This window comes from Lemur catta, chromosome 9 (assembly GCF_020740605.2).
Source record: "Lemur catta isolate mLemCat1 chromosome 9, mLemCat1.pri, whole genome shotgun sequence".
In the NCBI taxonomy this organism is placed as follows: Eukaryota; Metazoa; Chordata; class Mammalia; order Primates; family Lemuridae; genus Lemur; species Lemur catta.
The window spans coordinates 22,173,870-22,194,329 of record NC_059136.1 but is presented as its reverse complement, the minus strand read 5'-3'; the positions used below and the strand labels follow the sequence as shown (position 1 = coordinate 22,194,329).

At 41.4% G+C, this 20,460-nt stretch overlaps 1 protein-coding gene across 1 annotated transcript in view; it reads left to right on the top strand.

Moving 5' to 3' along the window:
* HERC2 (HECT and RLD domain containing E3 ubiquitin protein ligase 2) overlaps window positions 1-20,460 on the top strand; it is a 171,139-nt gene that overhangs the window by 31,955 nt on the left and 118,724 nt on the right. The window contains exons 8-21 of the mRNA XM_045561084.1: window positions 1,517-1,627; window positions 2,161-2,332; window positions 3,922-4,095; window positions 6,555-6,743; window positions 7,342-7,493; window positions 8,842-8,999; window positions 9,089-9,202; window positions 11,700-11,951; window positions 13,880-14,073; window positions 16,221-16,421; window positions 17,431-17,659; window positions 17,750-17,874; window positions 18,902-19,080; window positions 20,246-20,430. Of these exons, the coding sequence (XP_045417040.1) occupies window positions 1,517-1,627; window positions 2,161-2,332; window positions 3,922-4,095; window positions 6,555-6,743; window positions 7,342-7,493; window positions 8,842-8,999; window positions 9,089-9,202; window positions 11,700-11,951; window positions 13,880-14,073; window positions 16,221-16,421; window positions 17,431-17,659; window positions 17,750-17,874; window positions 18,902-19,080; window positions 20,246-20,430 (2,435 nt within the window). The remainder of the gene's footprint in view (window positions 1-1,516; window positions 1,628-2,160; window positions 2,333-3,921; window positions 4,096-6,554; window positions 6,744-7,341; window positions 7,494-8,841; window positions 9,000-9,088; window positions 9,203-11,699; window positions 11,952-13,879; window positions 14,074-16,220; window positions 16,422-17,430; window positions 17,660-17,749; window positions 17,875-18,901; window positions 19,081-20,245; window positions 20,431-20,460) is intronic.

Here is a 20,460-nt window from a genome sequence, read left to right as displayed (position 1 = left end):
AGCTGTCACATTCAATGAAATAGAAAATAAAAGATGCTTTTGTGATTTACCTATTTTTTAGCTGTGTTATGACTTGGTGATGAATCGGTTATAAAGTGATCACTTGTGTGCCTCTCTGATAGGAGCCACTGCTGGGTGTGATGGGTGGTGCTCTGTTTAAAGTCTTCATAGATAACATGGGAGTAAACTACTCAAGATCAAAATGTTTAAACCTATAGGTAGTCTTTTTACTGTAAAAAAAATTTGGATGTGAATCATTTGTCTGTAAGGAAAAACATGAACTCTGGTAATGAGTGCTGTGTGTTTCTGTTTTGGCTTTTATATTAAAAAATGTATATACTCTATAAAACTCAACAGCAGTGACAGATGTAGGGGAAGACTGAGTCCCCTTCTCACTCTCCTTGCCAGAGGTCACCACTGTGCCTTCTTCCTGCCATCAGGGATGCCCGTGGTGTCCATGCCCCCCGGCTGTTAGTCTGTTTCATAGGAGTGCTGGTGAAGACTTCACCACAGAATTTTAAGGCTGGGGCCCCTGAAAATAGGCTTGGACTTAACTTGAAAAGTTCAACTTTCAGTCAAGCCAGGAGTCTAAAGGAAAAAAAAAAAAAAAAAGGAAGCAGAGAAGAAGAAAGGAAAAATAATTTTTAAAAATTAAAAAAAAAAAAGTTCAATTGTAATGTTGATGTCATAAGATTTTCCTTCCCCAACCTTGGGTTAAGAAAATTCATTGTTTATTATTGGGTAACAAAGAAAAGCTAAAAATATTCTTTGATCAGAGATAAAAATAAGAATAGACATTTTGCCTGTAGATTCTCAGGTGGTTTTATAAATTGATTCTTCTCTAATTCTATAGCGGAATGGTGATACTCTTGTAATTATTATGTGTTTTTTTTTTAAGAGACGTGGTCTCATTCTGTCACCCAGGCTGGAGTGCAGTGGCACTATCATAGCTCATTGTAACCTCGAACTCCTGGGCTTAGTGATGATCCTGCCTCAGCCTCCCCAGTAGCTGGGATTACAGGCATGCGCCACCACACCTGGTTAATTTTTTTTTTCCTTTATTTGGAGACAGGATCTTGCTGTGTGGTCCAGGCTGATCTCAAGCTCCTGGGCTCAAGTGATCCTTTGGCCTCAGCCTCCTGAGTAGCTGGGATTATACCATGCCCAGCAATATTCTTATAGTCTTATACTTCATTGAAAATGGAAAAATAACTAAATATTCTTGTACTTATGTATTAAATAATGATATAAGTTATTTTATGCTTCAGAAACTTGGAATATGTCCTAATGTAATACAGTATCTGAATTAACGCTTATAATAAAATGTCTTTACAAGTTAATTGTATACTTTAAAATCTCTGAATAAATTTGAGTAGCAAGTCTCAGAAACTTGATTCTAAATTTAAAAAATATACCTTTCTATGAGGGAGAGAATATAATTGGCATGTTAGTGTGATTGTAAGCATGCTGTCTTTCTCTGACATTGCTTTATTCCTGTATACACTTTTCATTTCAGGGATGTTCATGGAACGCCTGGTACCAAAGGGCCGGGAAGCATCCCCCTGCAGGACCAACACTTGGCCTTGGCCATCCTGTTAGAGCTGGCTGTGCAGAGGGGCACACTGAGGTGAGGGGTGCCATAGGCTGGGGATGCTTCTGGGAAGCATCTCTGTACCCAAATGTTTGTTGGGTTTTGTGGCATTTCATTGAATTGTTTGTGACTGCAGCAAGGGTACGTGGTGTTCTGTAATCAGAGAACCATGTCCCAGGGCCCTCTGTTCTTTATATTCTTCTTACTTCCTTTTTATGCTCAGTTTTCTAGTTGTCTAGGAACTGTTCTCTTTTTTTCTTCTAGTTTCCCTCAAAAAATTATTTGTATTCCATTAATTTATGTCCTAGAAATTTCCTATAGCAAGTGCTATTTGAACATCTTAACTAGGCTTATATTTCCTATCAACAGAGGGCAAACGTCCTATGCTAAAATCTTGGCGTCAGTTCAGTGATTTTATTGCCAAGAATTGTTTCCATGTCATTATTTTAGTTTCATTTCATATCCAAAGTATTTCTTCACTATTATTTAGCTATTTGCTTTTATTTTTGGTGGACCATGGGGAAAAAAATTAATGTTTTTACTAGGAATATGTATCTTTTCTCCTTCAGCCAAATGTTGTCTTCTATTTTGCTGCTGCTCCAGCTGTGGGACAGTGGGGCACAGGAGACTGACAATGAGCGGTCTGCCCAGGGCACCAGTGCCCCGCTTTTACCTTTGCTGCAAAGGTTCCAGAGCATCATCTGTAGTAAAGACACGCCTCACGCAGAGGGGGACACACATGTAAGTATCACAATGGAATTTTGTGTGTAGGCAGCACTCTTTATTTTAGGTGTTTTAAAGAATTGGACGAGAGTGCATGTCCATGGCATGGCGGTGGTTGTCTCTGGGGTGAGTGGTGACATCAGCAGTGAGTCAGAGAAGACAAGTGTGGGCGGCCATGGTGTGAGTTATGTTGATGGGGTAGGACATCACATGAGCCCATTAGGATTCTTTGATGTGGCAGTGAGTGGTCAGAGCCAGCTCTGATGTGTAGGCCTTGGGCTCTGTGTTTTGTTTGGATTGTGCATATTTAATAGGAGAAATTTATGTCTTGACATGATCAACGTATTTTTCGAGAGACCTGTCTACTGCCTTGTTCATAGTGCAGCTTTCTTTCTACTGAACTGGAGCCACTGCGCCCTTGGTGTACGTGGCTAGTGCTTGTGTGTTCCCAGCAGCTGCCCGTGTTGTGCTTTGGCTGTGAAGGGGAATGAGTTTTAGATGCCATGGGAGGTATAAAGAGGGCATGTTCACTTCCATGAAGGAAGGAGTTAGTAGAGGAATGAAGAGGGGTAAACATCCTGCTGCTATTTCAAGTGCAAACTAGGAGAAGTTGGTCACTCTGAGCACTTACAGTGACAGTGTTGGAGGTAGTGGTGAGGGCCTAGGCTCAGGGTGGTGTGGGAAGGAGCCAGTTCAAGCAGGGAATCTCACCCAGTACATGTTGGAATAATCCACACTTGGAGTCATCTCACTGTCCCTGTTAGCTTCTCCCTGGCAAAGCCAGGTGGGTCTCTGTCCCTGGTCTCCTCTGACCTGCTGTTTATGGAGCAGTGAGCACAAGCTTTGTTGTCAGCACAGAACCAAGCCTGGAACACACACTTTTAAGTACGTATCAGAAAAAAACAAGGAAAGTAGTGGCTCACTTTGTTGCCCTTCCTTCCAGTCAGTGTGGAGGCATGTCACCTGAGTCGTCACTGTGTTTGGTACCGACCAGGCCCTTTACAGGCAAGGATGCCGAGCTGGGGGAGGAGCAGGGTGTTGGGCCCTGGGCTTGAACCTCTAGGACTGCTGCTCTGTACAAGTACAGGGTGGATTTTGCTGATCTTTTCTGGAAAGACATGGGCATTCCATTATCATGCTGCAACCTCATTTCTGTTATTTGGCAGTCTTTAAACTAATGATAATAAGGCTCTTCTGCCTTTAGAAGAATTACAACTATGACTTAATTTGCAAATGAAGTTAAGTTTTTTCCAGAGTGGACAACATTTAGTTTAAAATAAGGGGTTTTGTTTTTAGTTTTCAAGGCCAGGTTAAGGTGCTGTACTGTGTTCCCTTGGAGCTTGTTCTGTGTTCCTCCAGGGGTCCTGGGGGCACCGTGCCCGTGGGTAGTTTGGCTCTATTAGTGGCCCATGTGAAGTCTGCACACAGGATTCAACTCGCATGTGATGTAATAGATGTACAGCAAGTCAGATAATGCATAACTACAAATACCCAAATACATAAAGAGTGGTTAAAGGCTAATTTAACCTTTACTGTTACTTTAGAAAAACTGTTACTTTAGTTTTTCCCACCATTTCTGAATATTTTTGTTTACTTTTCTTGTCTAGCTTTTGTCTGGCCCCCTGAGCCCCAATGAGAGTTTCCTGCGGTACCTTACTCTTCCTCAAGACAATGAGCTCGCCATTGATTTGCGGCAAACGGCTGTTGTTGTCATGGCCCATTTAGACCGCCTGGCTACACCCTGTATGCCTCCTCTGTGTAGCTCTCCGACGTCGCATAAGGTATGTGGGAGAACAGTGTTCTTCATGTGTTCTGTAGTTAGTACCACGCCTAGATTCCCATTCTCTGCATGTGTGGAGACTTACTGGTGTTGATGGTGTTATCTGGTTTAAAGTTTTTTTTTTTTTTTGAGACGGAATCTCGCTCTTTTGCCCTGGCTAGAGTGCCGTGGCGTCAGCCTAGCTCACAGCAACCTCAAACTCCTGGGCTCAAGCAATCCTCCTGCCTCAGCCTCCCGAGTAGCTGGGACTACAGGCATGCGCCACCATGCCCGGCTAATTTTTTCTGTATATTTTTAGTTGTCCAGGCAATTTCTTTCTATTTTTTTTTAGTAGAGATGGGGTCTCGCTCTTGCTCAGGTTGGTCTTGAACTCCTGACCTTGAGCTGTCCTCCTGCCTTGGCCTCCCAGAGTGTTAGGATTACAGGTGTGAGCCACCGTGCCCAGCCTGGTTTAAAGTTTTTAAACATGTTTGCAAGTTTAAGGTGTTGCCAGCAGTGAGTAACCTGAGGTGCACAGGCCCCAAGGAGCCAGTCTAGGTCCCAGGTTCCAGATTCAGGAGGCACATCCCCAGAGAGCTCACCCTTATCCATAGAGCCATAGGCCATCCCACCTTCTGCAGGGAGGTCCAGAGCCTCTTTTGTACTCTGAACATGGGCTGTCTTAGCGTGTAATGCTGGTTATGGTACTGATGCTATATTCATGTATTTTATATGTATTATATAATAGTGATAGTAATAGTAGTGGTCTGTGTGGGTGGAGAGCCTTCAGAGTGAAGACCCACCAAGGACCTCACACATGCTGTGGTGTCTGATCATTGTGTCAATGAGAAAACTGCAGTTTGAAATGGTAGTGGACTTTGCTGTGGTCATACTGAATAATCCTGTTTTTGAATTCATGGTTCTCTAACTTTTAATTGATTAATTAATTTATTCTCTTCATTCCCCTCTGTTTTTTTTTCTTTTTTTGAGACAGGATCGTACTGCATCGCCCAGGCTGGAGTGCAGTGATGTGATTGTAGCTCACTGCATTGCATCCTCAAACTCCTGGGCTCAGGTGATCCTCCCACCTCAGCTTCCCAAGTAGCTGGGACTACAGGCACGTGCCACCACACTCAGCACTTTTTTTTATTTTTTGTAGACAGGGTATCACTATTGTTCAGGCAAGTCTGGAACTCCTGGCCTCAAGCAGTCTTTCCACCTTGGCCTCCCAAAATGCTGGGACTACTGGCATGAGCCACCTTGCCTGGCTAGGTTTTTATTTTTAATATAAAGAGTATTTATTTTGTTTAATAGTCATATTTTTTTCAAATAAGTGATAGAGTACCATGGTTCAAAAATCAGAATTATAGGCAGAGACACACTGTCACTTCTTCCGCAAGTTTCCCTACTGCTTGTTCTCACTTCCTAGTCTTTTCTGTAATGCATTGTTATTATCTGGAATGAATATATTAGCAGTGGCATGTGGCATTACTTCTGTAGCTTGTTTTGCTCATTAAACATAAATATTAGAGAGCTTTCTGTATCAATGAAGAGACCTTTTTTATTTTTTTAGAGCAGTTTAATATTCCATCTGTGGATGTATCTTTTTTTTTAATGTGTCTCTCATAGGTGGACACTTGGGTTATTGTCAAAATTTTGCTACACATACAGTGCTGTGGTGACTGACGTACATGTGTTCCTCTGTGTATGCAGACGTGTGTGCCTGTGTGCGCACTCCTGTGTGGGTGGACCCTGTGTGGGCTGGTTATCCCCAGGTAGCTGGCTCCCTCTCACCCCACCCACAGGGGCGCTCGTCTCCCACCCTTGTAGTTGGGCTTTTGGGTTTTTGCCAGTTGTGGTGCACAAGGGTAACCTGGTATAGTTTGAGCATTTTAAAATATATTTAAGGGCCATTTGTACTACTTTTTAGTGGGCTATGTTAAAATGAAATGTTAGGGAAAGGTATCTTTAGTCACCTTATCTTACCTATTAACTGAGTTAGTATGAAATTTTTTTTTTTTTTTTTTGAGACAGAGTCTTGCTCTGTTGCCCGGGCTACGTCAGCCTAGCTCACAGCAACCTCAAACTCGTGGGCTCAAGTGATCCTGCTGCCTCAGCCTCCCGAGTAGCTGGGACTACAGGTGTGCACCACCACGCCTGGCTAATTTTTTTTTTTTCTATTTTTAGCTGCCTGGCTAATTTCTTTCTATTTTTAGTAGAGATGGGGTCTCGCTTTTGCTGAGGCTGGTCTTAAACAACCTGACCTCAAGCGATCTTCCCACCTGGGCCTCCCAAAGTGCTAAGATTACAGGTTTGAGCCACCACGACCAGCCAATATGGAATGTTATGGGTTGTTCTGATGTTTTGAATCAGCTCCTTTCTTTCTTTTACTTGCATTGTTTTTAGCTTATCGTGTCTCAGTGTTACTCCTAGACCTTTTCTTGCTGCTGTAGAGAAAATGTTTACTTTCTTATTTTACAGGGATCATTGCAGGAGGTCATAGGTTGGGGGTTAATAGGATGGAAATACTATGCCAATGTGATTGGTCCAATCCAGTGTGAAGGTCTCGCCAACCTGGGAGTCACGCAGATCGCCTGTGCAGAGAAGCGCTTTCTGATCCTGTCTCGCAATGGCCGCGTGTACACGCAGGCCTACAACAGTGATACACTGGTGGGTGTTCTGGGTGCTTTGTCTGCATGGTTCCCTTGTTGGGCAGGGTCTCTACTATAGCTATTGGTTGTTTGATTTCTGAGGATTGATGAGCATCTGTTCATTGTATGTTATTAGTCATGTTTAATAATCTTAGCTGTAATTGTTATTGTCAAGAGTTTGGGTTGCTAAGATCAAGAACTCCGGACAGTGAAACTGATTGCTAATCATGATTCCCATTGTAAAGCAACCTTCCACATGTAAACTCATTTGACTTTGGGCCCAGAGAGGTAACAAATGAGGGAGTTGGGCCTTGTGGGGATGGAGGTACATTGGGATGCACATGTTTCCTTTACAAAAAGGGGGCCCCTCCTGTTGGCTTCATGTCTCCCATCACACAGTGCAGCTTGCACAGCCCCAGTCAGCACCGAGTACTTGGAGCCGCCATTCTGTTGGTGCTGGGTGGGTGGGCTGGGGAACCTGTTGGCAGCTTCCAGAAGCTCATGCCTTTTCAATTAAGCAGGGTTTGTTCAAGAGGGCTACATGATTGAGGAGAATTTTGCTGTTTTCAGTATTCTTGGACTGATGACTAATTTTATTCCTATTTTTACCCTTTTAGGCCCCTCAGCTGGTCCAGGGTCTTGCCTCCAGAAACATTATAAAAATTGCTGCTCATTCTGACGGTCACCATTACCTGGCTTTGGCGGCCACTGGAGAGGTGTACTCGTGGGGCTGTGGGGACGGCGGACGGCTGGGCCATGGGGACACAGTGTATGTGTGGCGTGTTCCTATAATTGACATGCTGTCCTTTTACGTTGCTATGTCCCAAACAGGATGGAACATAGAAGTGTGTCTGGGTGTTTTCCAGCTGCCCTGACATGGAGGGCCAGGATGGGGAGAGATACCACAGTGTGCCTACTCCTTGGTGACTGTTTGGGAGCCCTGCCCATGAGTGGAGGGCGACGGGAATTGACCTTCCTGCTCTTCTCCCCCAGGTGCAGCTGCACCCAGCTTTTTGCTCCTCCTATTTTATCTATTCAGCCCCCCCCACCCCAGCTGTGGAGTTTTCTAAAGTATATCCTACACTGTTGTCCCTTCATTCACACACACTTGGCCCTTTTTAACAGATTAGGTCCCCCTTTCCTTGAGCCATAATATCATTTTCACAGGTACAAAAATCAACGGTTTCTTAATGTTATCTTATTTGGTGGAATCTTTTGAGTACTGTAAGAGAACAGAAATAAAACAGAAAATGGTTGTTATAAATGCCAGGTTGTAAAAATTGAGAGGTCTGATAGTTTCCTTGGAGTGATGGGAACCTTCTTATACTTCGCTGTCGAGAGTGGAACCTGGTGGGAAAAACGTTGTTATTGGGTTGAAGCTAAAGATGCGCATACACCTAGCAAGCCCACTTCATGCAGGTCAGAGCCCTGAGCAGGGGCAGTGGGCAGGAGCAGGGGTTGGAATGACCCCAGTCAGTCAGCTTTACGAGGTTTACTTAGAATCAAATGAATCTGTTTGAAGTGTATACTTGGGTGGGTTCTGGCAAATGCACACAGTTGGGTAGCCCCCACAATGAGGACATGTTGCATTTCCATTGCTTCTGGGGCTCTCTTTCAGTCATTCCCTGCCTCCCATCTCCTGCTTCTGGCAACCTCTGATCCGCCCACTGTCAAAATTATTTTGTGTTTTCCAGAATGTAGTATAAACAAAGTCATATAGCATATAGTATTTTGTTTCTGGCTTCTTTCATGTGGTGTTTTGAGATCCAGTTGTGTTGTTGGGCATATCAGTAGTTTATTCCTTTCTGTAGCAGATGGACCACAATTTTGGGCCATTGTGAATAAAGCTATTGTGAGTTTTATTGAACAAGTCTTTAACAGACACTGTTTTGATACTCCTGCTGGGTACCATGTTTGGTGTTGGATTCCGCCTTAGCAAAAAGCCATGGAGGTGTTAGGTGTTTGAGTCTCCTCTTCCCTAATTATTTCGTAAAGTACCTGAAGGATGAACATGTCCTGATGCCTTGATGGTCTATTCCTGATAGTGAATTTCCTTTGCTAACGCTAATAAAAAATGCCTAGAAGGGCATTCACGTTTGTTTCCTTTCTCCCCACAGGCCCCTGGAGGAGCCTAAGGTGATCTCTGCTTTCTCTGGAAAGCAGGCCGGGAAGCACGTGGTGCACATTGCATGTGGGAGCACGTACAGTGCAGCTATCACTGCTGAGGGAGAGCTGTACACCTGGGGCCGCGGCAACTACGGCCGGCTGGGCCACGGTACGTGTGCTCTTCGAGAGCACAGGCATGTGCTGGGAGGTTGCCTCTTCTGAGAGGACTTGAGTAACGAAAGTTTTATCTATTTGAAGGCTCCAGTGAGGATGAGGCCATTCCAATGTTGGTAGCTGGGCTTAAAGGACTGAAGGTCATCGACGTGGCGTGTGGGAGTGGGGACGCGCAAACCTTGGCTGTGACTGAGAATGGTAAGTAGAGCTCTTGCTGCCCTGGGCAGGCCCTCGAGGACGTGGCTGGCAGCTTCCCTGGGGTGAACCTCAGAGGCCACCTGCCCTGTCATCCACCTTTAAGTGGGTGTGGGTCTCAGTAGCCTCAGTGAAGAGGCCTAGGAACTTACAGGGCTTGGGCTTGCCCAGAGCCAGACAGCTGGTTAGCAGCTACCACCCTTCCTATGTGGGCATTTTATTTTTTAACTAAAAATGAGAGTTAAAGTGAAATAATTGACATTCTAAGTTGTCTCTGGTTATTATTATTATTACATTTCTTAATGTTCAGACTCTTGATTCCCTGGATAAATCCTACTTAGTCTTTGTGTATTCAACAGTCAGATGCTACGTTTTTTGCTTGTTATTGATTGATTGATTGATTGAGGCAGGGTCTCTGTTGTGCAGTCCATATAGCCCACTGTAACCTCAAACTCCTGGGATCAAGTGATCCTTCTGCCTGAGCCTCCCAAGTAGCTGGGATTACAGGCACACATTACCACGCCTGGCTACTTTTTAAAATTTTTTATAGAGATGGGGTCTTGCTATGTTGCCCAGGCTAGTCTTAAACTCCTGGGCTGGAGTGATCCTCCTACCTCAGCCTCCCAAAGTGCTGGGATTATAGGTGTGAGCCATTGTGTCCTGCCAGGTTTGCATGTTTTTAATTTTAGTTTTGTGTTTGTGTTCAATAGTGAGATTATGCTAATTTTCTTTTTTTGAGGGTATGTTTTATCAGATTTGGTGGTTAAAATCATACTGATTTTTTAAAAAGCTGTGCTTATCTGTCAATCTTACAGTGATCTGTCCTTGACATCTGCTCTGTTGTTGGCATTGTGTGATCTGTCGGAATCAGCTGGGGAACCTCTCTACCTTCTTTTTCCCACAGAGGTTGAATGGCAGATTGCGAATTGACTTACTTCTGGGAGTTTCTTTGGTGAAAGACCAAAAGTCATTCAGACATGTTCATATACATATATTATAATTCCCTTTGGCACTGACAGGGTAGACATTGTCAGAGCCATCTTACTTCTGCTACTGTGAGTCCTAGAGCAAAGATGGTCTATCTGTCATCTGAAAGGTCCCTTCTGTCATGAAGATTTCAATTTGACATCTTACTTTAAAATATCCATTATTGAGCGAGTGATAGACTTTATAAAACTTTTAATTAGGAAGTATTTTCTGGTTAAAAGAATGCAATAGGTTATTATCCTTGCATTCTTTGTGTGAAGTTGCTATGTTAGTAAATTTTGTGGTGATATGGTGACTATATTTCCTTGTATGGGGCTGTGGACATTGTCTACCTCTACACTGGTGTTTCTTTGGTGCAAATCTTATAGGAAAATATCCTTGCTGTACTATTGTTTTCTGAAATGACTGTCGTGGTGGAAGCATCTTCCGTTGTGCATTCTGGCCTGGGGTGATGAGTTCACCGAAAACATTCTGGTGAAAGTGGGGAATCACCAGGTGGGCTATGTGAACAACAGAATTTTAACCAAAGCATGTAAATGTACACACACTCTCTGATCTTTGTGTACGAGTCTGCTGTGTTTCCTTTATTGGCCACCTAATACTGTGTCATCTACAGTTTTCAGTTTAGATCAGGGGTTGGCCTGTTTTTCCAAATAGAGTTGTATTGGGATGCAGCCCTGCCAGTTTATGTATTGTCTGTGGATGCTTTTGTGGGACAGTGACACAGCTGACTACTTGTAACAGAGACTGTATTGCCCATAGAGGCTAAAAATACTTACCATTTGATCTTTGAAGAGAAAGTTTGCAACTCTTTGGTATAGATTATTTAAAATAGGATGGTAACATGGTCACTTACGGAGCAATCTGATTTCTTCCTTCTGATTTTTTTCTCATCTTTTACAGGTTTCCCTTATACCTAACTTAACAATTTTGTTTTTTAGCAATTCACTTTTTTTGAGTTTTTGCAAAGTATTCAGCTTAGTTTTCTGTGTTAAAAAATTATTTACTTTTGCAGTTGCCTTTTGTCCCTTTATGTACTATTTAACCAAATTATATAATTGCACTGACAGTTGGGAAAAAAATACAGTAGTATAGTTGACCAGTGGTCAGCATGGTTAGAACAGAAGCACATAGCCACACAGGAGAGTGATCAGTGAGTTACAGTGTACCGTGGGCCTCAGTAACAGTGCTTTTTGGAGGCAATGGGGAGTTTTGTTCTGTGTTCAGCATTTAGTTGAAGTAGTATCATTGAACCCAACCTAGTAATAGTCAGACTCCGTTTTTCATGTAATTAAAACGAAAAGAAAACCCAGCTTTCCCTTTCTTAATTGCTTCTATATCAACTCGGAAGTGTAAACTGGATTTCATTTGGTCAGTAACCGCTTGTGTAGTGTAACTGTGTACATCGATGGTCTAGATTTGTGTGCATTATTGGCTCTATTATTTTCAGCCATTTAAAATTTTTCATTAAAATGCATAGTTATTTTTACCTAGATGCATTTGTATTTTTTAGGGCAAGTGTGGTCTTGGGGAGATGGTGACTATGGGAAATTGGGCAGAGGTGGTAGTGATGGCTGCAAAACACCAAAGCTGATTGAAAAGCTTCAAGACTTGGATGTTGTCAAAGTCCGCTGTGGAAGTCAGTTTTCGATTGCTTTGACGAAAGATGGCCAAGTTTATTCATGGGGAAAAGGTGACAACCAGAGACTTGGGCACGGAACAGAGGAACATGTTCGTTATCCCAAACTCTTGGAAGGCTTGCAAGGTAAGTGGAGATACATAAACTTTTAAAACCCTTTGGGAACAGTTTCTTTAGTAATCTTTTAAAGTTTGCAGGATTTTTTTTCTTAACCTGACATTCCATGAATGGACCATCATTAGAAACTTTTACTAGCATCTTGGTAGTGATAGATAATAATTGGAAAGTGGTTTGTCTGTATTAAAAAGTGGTCTAGATTTATTCTCACCTAATTTAATTTGAAACCCATTCAGTTTTACTAATATTGGAAAGCTCTTCTGTGGCAGGGACCCATTCATCACTCAGCAAGCTGGACTCAGTGAGGGTAACTTCTGTTGGTGACAGAAGTTGTGTGTACTTGTAGAGTAGATACTGCTGAGACCATGGGTATGCCTGTGCAGTGGGCCACACTGGGATGTGGGATTGGGTCCACCTGGGGTGCTCTCAGTTGAACTTTTCCTTGGTGGATGAATCCTGTTTGATTGGTTGGAAAGGTGTCCAGCATGCATCATTGCTGGAGGGAACGGATGGAAGCCCAGGCTTGTAGGTGTAAGTGTAGGCACTGGCACAGTGTGGGCCACCAGTGCAGGCAGAGAGGGTGGGAGCATCTGGGAGAAGGCCCAGGAATGCTCTTAATGTACTCCTACTGGAGAGGTCATACTGCAGGAAGTGGGAGGGCCATCAAAACCATGAAGTTTGGGCTGTAGGAGGGACTTTTTAAAGGGGAAAACTGAATTTTTCCACACTACTTGGCCTAGTAGTTGGTTAGATGCTTTCCATCCTAGTAGAGAGGCGATGAGTATAGGTGAGTTGACAAGAAGGCAGGGAGGAAGGGAGAAGTCAGTGAGAGTGCACCAGGTGGGGTCTGTAGTGTTTTCTCTGTTTTAGGGGTGGGCCTGGCTGTGTTCCAGCACAAGTTTATTCACAAATACAGGCTTTGGGCTGCATTTTATGTGAAGCCCATAGCCTGTGGGATCCTTGCACTATAGTACGTTCTTTGTTTATGTTTTTGCTTCTATATCCAGGGGTTTTGGAAGTGGGACTTTTAAGTGGGATATGCCAGTTACTTTCTGCATCAGTTTTATTTTAAAGCATGTTAATACCTTGATGACTAGGAGTTTTCTGTGCTTATATGGTATTTATTATTTTTCAAGCTTCTGAGATAAGTTGTAGAGTAATATAGTTTACTGTATGTCATGGAAGTGTATTTGAATTTCATTTGCCTTCTTGTTTGTATTTCCTTCCATTAGTAAAGGAAATCAACTTTATTAGAAAGGAAATCAATTTATTAGAGGCTGAAATAGCTTAGTATGAGGGCATTTAAATTATTGTTGATAAAATCTTTTTTGGTTGCTGTTGTTAACTTATGGTAGGCTCTTAAGGTATAATTGTTCCCTTACTGTACTGTAGAGATTTTCAGCTGAATTGTTTTATATGTTGACATTTCTGAGAAACATCCCTTGTGTTGGTCATGTTAGATTTACTAATGAGGAAAAATATGACACTTTGCTAACACTATTTAAATAGAAAAAAATGTTTTTTTTAACATTTATATCATATAACTGAGAGAAAAACAGATTTCTTTTTAAGAAACCTTTCTCAATGAAAAGTGTGCTTTGCATGGTTATACCAGGGTCAGGAGAATATGATCTAATAGTTAATTAAAAATATACTTATTTCTTTCTGAATGAAAATCTGAGTAAGGAGGAGAAAAAATAACAGATCCTTTTCATACCCTAGCATTATTCTATTTGTAGGTTGTGGGTCTTCACAAATTGTAGTTGACAAAGCGCAGGAGTTTTAATCACATGCTTGAAGCAAATGAATTGTGCTTAATATTAAAGCAACAAATTACCCTCAACAATGCCTCTGACCTGAATGGCCAGGTGCAAATATCTTTCTTACAACAGAATTCATAGGCTTGAAGCTGCATCTGCATCCCTCTTCCCTTGTAGGGAAGAAGGTGATTGATGTGGCTGCGGGCTCCACCCACTGCCTGGCTCTGACCGAGGACAGCGAGGTCCATAGCTGGGGGAGCAATGACCAGTGTCAGCACTTTGACACCTTGCGTGTGACCAAGCCGGAACCTGCTGCACTGCCAGGACTGGATACCAAACACATAGTGGGAATTGCCTGTGGTCCTGCCCAGGTACTGAATATAGAGCTTGCTTTGGTATTTTGTAGAATTTTGGTTTCTACTTGTTCACTGTTAGTGTATAGAAAAATCATGGTTTTTTTTTTTTTTGTTGTTGTTGCCCTTATATCCTGCAGTTGTACTAAACTCACTATTCTTTGAGCTTCATTGTAGTTTTCTTGGCATTTTCTTCATAGACAATTATACTGTCTATATAGGGACAGTTGTATTTCTTCCTTTCTAATCTCTATGCCTTTTATGTTTTGTCTTTGCTTTATTGCCCTGGCCATTGCTGCCAATGTAATGTTGAACAGGAGGGGTGAGAGTGGGCACCCCTACCTTGTCCCTGACCGTAGGGGGAAGGCAGTTAAGTCTTTCACCATCAACTGTGGTAGCTGTGTGGTTTTTTTGCAGATGCCTTATTATCAGTTTGCTTTAATTCTTAATTTTTGGAAGTTTTTTTTTAAATCCTGAATGAATGTTGACATTTGCCAAATGCTGTTTCTTTTCCAATGAGATGGTCATGTAGTTTTCCTTCCTTAGTCTGTTAGTATGGTGGAATACATCAATTGATTTTTATATATGAACCATGTCTTGCATTACTGGGTTAGACTTCACTTGGCCATGGTGCATTATTCTGTTTACATATTGCTGAATTTGATTTTACTTTGTTGAGGATTTTTCTGTCCATGCTCATCAGGGATGTTGGTTTGTGGTTTTCTTTCTTTGTCTGACTTTATATCAGGGTAAAGCTGGCCTCATACAAAATATTGGCATGTTTTCCCTCCTCTTCTGTTTTCTAGAAGGGATTGTGTAGAATTAGTGTTATTTCTTGTTTAAATGTTTGTGAATTGATCTGAGCCTGGAGATTTCTTTCTTAAAAGATTTTTAACTACAAATTCAATTTCTTTAATAGATATAGAACTATTTAGGTTATCCATTTCTTCGTGGGTGGGTTTTACTGGTTTGTGGCACTCAGGAATTGCTCAATTTCATCTAAGTTGTCCCAATTTTTGTGTGTGAAGCTGTCCTTAGTATTTTCTTACCTTTTGAAGTCTGTGTAGTCTGCAATGATGTTTCTTCTTTCATTCCTGATACTGATAATTTGTATCTTTTCTGTTTTTTTCTTTGTCAGTTTTGCTAGACATTTATCAATTTTGTTGGTCTTTTCAAAGAATCACTCTTTAGTTTCATTAATTTTCCTTTTTTTTTTTTGCTTTTTATTTCATTGATTTCTCCTCTTGTTATTGTTTTTCCCTTCAGCTTGCTTTGGATTTGGGTTTGCTTTGATCTTTTTCTAGTTTCTTAAGGTGGAAGCTTAGATTGTTGATTTTAGGCTTTTTTCTTTCATAACATATAAGTATTTGATGCTATAAATTTTCTATGCAGTGTTTTAACGACACCTATATTTTCATTTTTGTTCACTTCAAAATATTTTCTGATTTCTCTTGAGGATTGCTCATGGATTATTTAAGTATGTTATTTAATTTCCAAGTGTTTGGAGATTGTTCTGTTATTATTTTGTTACTGATTTCTGGTTTAATTTCTTTGTGGTCAGAGAAGAAACTGCATGATTTTATTACTTTTAAGTTTGTTTAGATTGGTTTTATGTCTCAGCATGTGTTCTATCTTAGTGAACATTCTCAGTGTGCTTAAAAAGTATGCATTTTGTTGTTGTTGGGTGAAAATGTTCTATAAATGTCAGTTAAATCCAGCTTATTGATGGTATTGTATAGTTCTTTTAGATCCTTGCTGATTACTTGTTCTCTCTCTTACAAGGAAGGTAGTGTGTGTTTATTAATATCTAACATTTCATTGTCTACTTAGAATTACTACTGTACCACTTCAAGTGGATCAAGATCCTCACTACTATCAATTAATGTGCAATTCATAATTTTGACAGTGAAAAGACTTTTAAAACCCTTTTTAATTTTTTAGGTGTGGCAAAATGAAATGGGGCTAGTGAAATGGGAGAGGAAATTGAAAGCTGATTTGTATGAGAATGTGAGCTAGACAATCATGGAAGTACAATGCACTTGGGCAATTAGAGGGAGGATAAGTAATAATTTAAGGCATGTTCATCATACATACTGATGAATCTCTCCTGTGGATCAACAGCTGAATTTGGAGGTTCATTGTAGGTTCTTTTGTTTCCTCTGCAGAGTTTTGCTTGGTCATCTTGTTCCGAGTGGTCCATTGGCCTCCGTGTCCCTTTTGTGGTGGACATCTGCTCAATGACTTTTGAACAGCTGGATCTCCTGCTGCGGCAAGTGAGTGAAGGAATGGATGGCACCGCTGACTGGCCGCCACCCCAGGAGAAAGAGTGCATGGCCGTGGCCACGCTGAATCTTCTACGTCTTCAGGTGATGTTGATTTCCCTTCTTCCTGCTCCTTATATAAGTGTCTTAGGGATTTGTAAGAATGTTTATGCATAATGAAGGTATGGGTTCTAACCTGTTAGGTAAACTGCTAATGAAAAACTAAAGTATTTTAAAGTAAGATTATGTTGGAGTAATGTGTATGAGGCTTAAAAATCTCAATCCGGTTATTTTGTTTATCCTGGAAGTCGGTCTCTGTACGCAGGTGAGAGTGTGTGGATTGTGTTATTTCTATTGTTATTTCAGCTTGTTGGCATTCACTGGGGCAGGCAGTCTTGGATTTACTATTGTTGTGTATGGCGAAATGACTGGATGAGACAGCAAATGATTGAGAGAGAGACAGAGCTCAGCTGAGAGACCAGCACTAGCCTGTCTCTCCTCTAGACTATGAAAACTCTGTTCAGTAAGCTCAGCTCCCTGCAGCAGGACCTTCACTGCCTCACAGTGGAGGTTCGGGTTAAGCATCAAGATAAAAGCTACAGAAATCTTCCTCCCTCTCTCCCCCTGGTAAAGCTATCACTGAAATCTTTGGTCATTATATTTTTATTTGTAATAAAATCCTATAATTTTATGACAACACAGTTTTTCTGGACAAAATAATTTTTCCCTTTTATTTCACAATAATTTCTGTGTAACACATCACGTCCCTTTTTCATCCCCTCCTCTTTTTGGCTTTGGCTTCTAGAAAGCACAGGGGTGGGGTAGAGGTTGCTGCTTCTGCATCGTTTAGCCCTCTCTCTTGATCTTGAGCTTTTCCATGTATGCATTCATAGCTGGGTTAAAAAAAAAATTCCTCTTATAAAATACCTTAAAATGGATTCTCAGCAACTGTGGGTAAGATTTTTTTAGTCCAATTTTTAAAAATACATATACTGACAAATTATTTTGTTTATTTAAAAAATACTTCAAATTGAGTTTTATTCAGTCTTTAATAAGATTTTGAAATGCATTCATTGTTAGAGGTTCTAAGTAAAAATTGTTTTTCTCCTTTCAGTTGCATGCTGCCATTAGTCACCAGGTTGACCCGGAATTCCTTGGTTTAGGTCTGGGCAGCGTCCTCCTGAACAGCCTGAAGCAGACCGTGGTGACCCTGGCCAGCAGCGCGGGTGTGCTGAGCACCGTGCAGTCAGCTGCTCAGGCCGTGCTGCAGAGCGGCTGGTCTGTGTTGCTGCCCACTGCTGAGGAACGGGCCCGGGCGCTCTCTGCTCTCCTGCCCTGCGCAGGTGGGCTTGGGTGGGGAGTGGGCACAGGTGGGGGTCCCAGGAGGGGATGGCGCTTCACTGAAATTGGCAAAAACACTTTTCCTTTTCCAGTTTCAGGCAATGAGGTGAACATAAGTCCAGGTCGTCGATTCATGATTGATCTTCTGGTGGGCAGCTTGATGGCTGATGGAGGGTTAGAGTCGGCCTTAAATGCAGCCATTACTGCAGAAATCCAGGTATGGCCCTAGGAGCTCATAGGAGCCGACATGGTGTTGCTACCTGGCAGTGAGCTGAGATTGAAAACACCATACTCACACACAAAGGAATAACCTATTGCCAGAATTACTGAAAAAACTGAAACACAAAACTTTTAGTCACATAATTGTTTTTTTTTAAATTAAAACTATTTTGTCCTAGTTTATAAAAGTCATTGAGGTATTATTTAAGTGTGATAAAAAGCTTCCACTTGAAAGTATCTGTTTCAGTGAATTTGACAGATGTCTTTTTCATCATATAGATCATTCCCATCACCCAGAAAGATCCTCATGCTCTTAGCCCCCTCAGATTAGAGTAATTTTGCCCACTCTAAATGTCACATAAATGGAACCATATAGGATATACTCTTTCAAGTCTGCTTTTCTTTTGCCTCAGATAATGATTTTCAGATTCATTTATGTTGTTGCATGTATTGTGACTTTGTTTTTATTGTTGAGAAGTATTTCATTGTGTGGTTATAGCACTATTTGTTTTTCCATTCTCCTATTGAAGCACATTTGATTGTTTCTGGTTTTGACTATATAGGCTGCTAGGATCATGTTATGTACAAGTCCTTTAGTGAACATATACTTTCCCTTTGGGTAAATATTTTGTAGTTAAATTTGCTGGGTCCTAGGGGTAGTGTGTGTTTACAGTTTCTCAGAGTGGCTTTGCTGTTTACATGTGAACCAGTGTGTGTTCTATCACCAGAGTGATAGCCTCCGTGTGTCGGAGACAGATCACATTGGGTGTTTGTGAGAGTCAGTAGCAGGGATAAAGATTTTAGGGACTTTACAGAAGGAGACTGGTCATTGGATCCAAAGGAAGAATAATCTGTTTAAAAACTGAGCCTCTGAGCAGTGGGGTTTCCAATGGAGGGTGGGGGCCAGTGTCGGTGGGTAGGTGTGTGGTCAGCACACGAGGCTAGGACAGCTAGGCCCAACCCAGTGAGCCTGCACACTTGCTGATGAGATCTCTGGTAACCAGTTTCTGTCTTATGAATTACAGGATATTGAAGCCAAAAAAGAAGCACAGAAGGAAAAAGAAATTGATGAACAGGAAGCAAATGCCTCAACATTTCATAGAAGTAGGACTCCATTGGATAAAGACCTTATTAATACTGGGATCTATGAATCTTCTGGTAAACAGTGTTTACCTCTGGTTCAGCTCATACAGCAGCTTCTTAGGTAAATAGTATTAGTGGTATTAAATTTTAATAGTTAATTATTGGTTTTCATATTAAGATAGTGAAATCTAGCCGGAGGGTCTCACATATGTATTTGGCTGTTGAAGAAATATTTTGAGAATTACTCAGGATAGGGTTTAGGGTAAAGAGCAGACTTTTAAAAATATAGGTCAGTGGAGAGGTTGGCATGTGTGAGGAGATTCTAAAGATTTTCCTGGAAGAGAAATTGAAGAATTGGAGTGTGCAATGAGCCTATAAAAAGATTCTCATTCTCATTAATAAACAGGTAGATGGAAGTGAAAAATCATTGTGGTAAGATGATTTTTTTTTAAACCAGTTGTATTATGATCTCATTGTATTAATATATGTTATAGATTTATATATATTACTTTTGAAGACAATTTTTAATTTAAAGACTAAAGAAAATGAAGGAATGGTGAATGTTATTTTGGAAGACCAAATCAGGAGGAGGTAAGAATATATCAGAGGCTGACCTTGGCAAAGGCCAGAGACACTGTTATAAAAGGTCATTCAAAAGAGCAAAGAAACAAAGTGAAAGGGATTGGCTCAAATCACATCGCACAGTTGGAGTTGAAGCCTGTACTCTTTTCTTGGCTGCCATGTTCTTTGGACATAGTTATCCTGACCTGGGGCTGTTTGTACATACCTTGGTCTTCCTTCCTGTACTCCCTAAGCCTGGGGTACCTCCTGAGTGGCCCACCCCAGTGCTGCCCTAAAGTAAGTGCTCAAGGCAGACTTGTAAGGCAGATGCAGCAACACAGGCAAGTCTTGTCTTTAAGAATAGTGTCATGTTTATATTTGAAATGCAGCTTTGGACAGAAAATAGTGACGTAATTGTTTTTCCTTTTAGAGGTTTGTACAGAAGTATTTCTTTTAAGATCCTCTATCATTTTGGACCATTCCACACAGCTTCATAAGAGCACATTTATAAAGCACAGGGGTATCTTCTGTGTTCCTCGTGCGATTTTGACTGAGGCTGTGCTTGTTGCAGAAACACCTGACACACATTGCGGGAGGGAAGTCAGCTGCAGGTCACCTGCATGTGCGACCTGTGATACTAGTTTATGTTACAATTTACCCTCTGCTCTTTTTCTTTTTAATAGAAATAACTTGTTTAATTTTGCAATCATCTTTTTCCTACATAGAAACATTGCTTCTCAGACTGTAGCCAGATTGAAAGACATTGCTCGTCGGATTTCATCGTGTCTGGACTTTGAGCAACACAGTCGTGAAAGATCTGCTTCATTGGATTTGTTACTGCGTTTTCAGCGTTTACTTATCAGTAAACTTTATCCAGGAGAAAGTATTGCTCAGACTTCAGATATTTCTAGTAAGTTGCTTAAAATGTGTGTTGTCTATG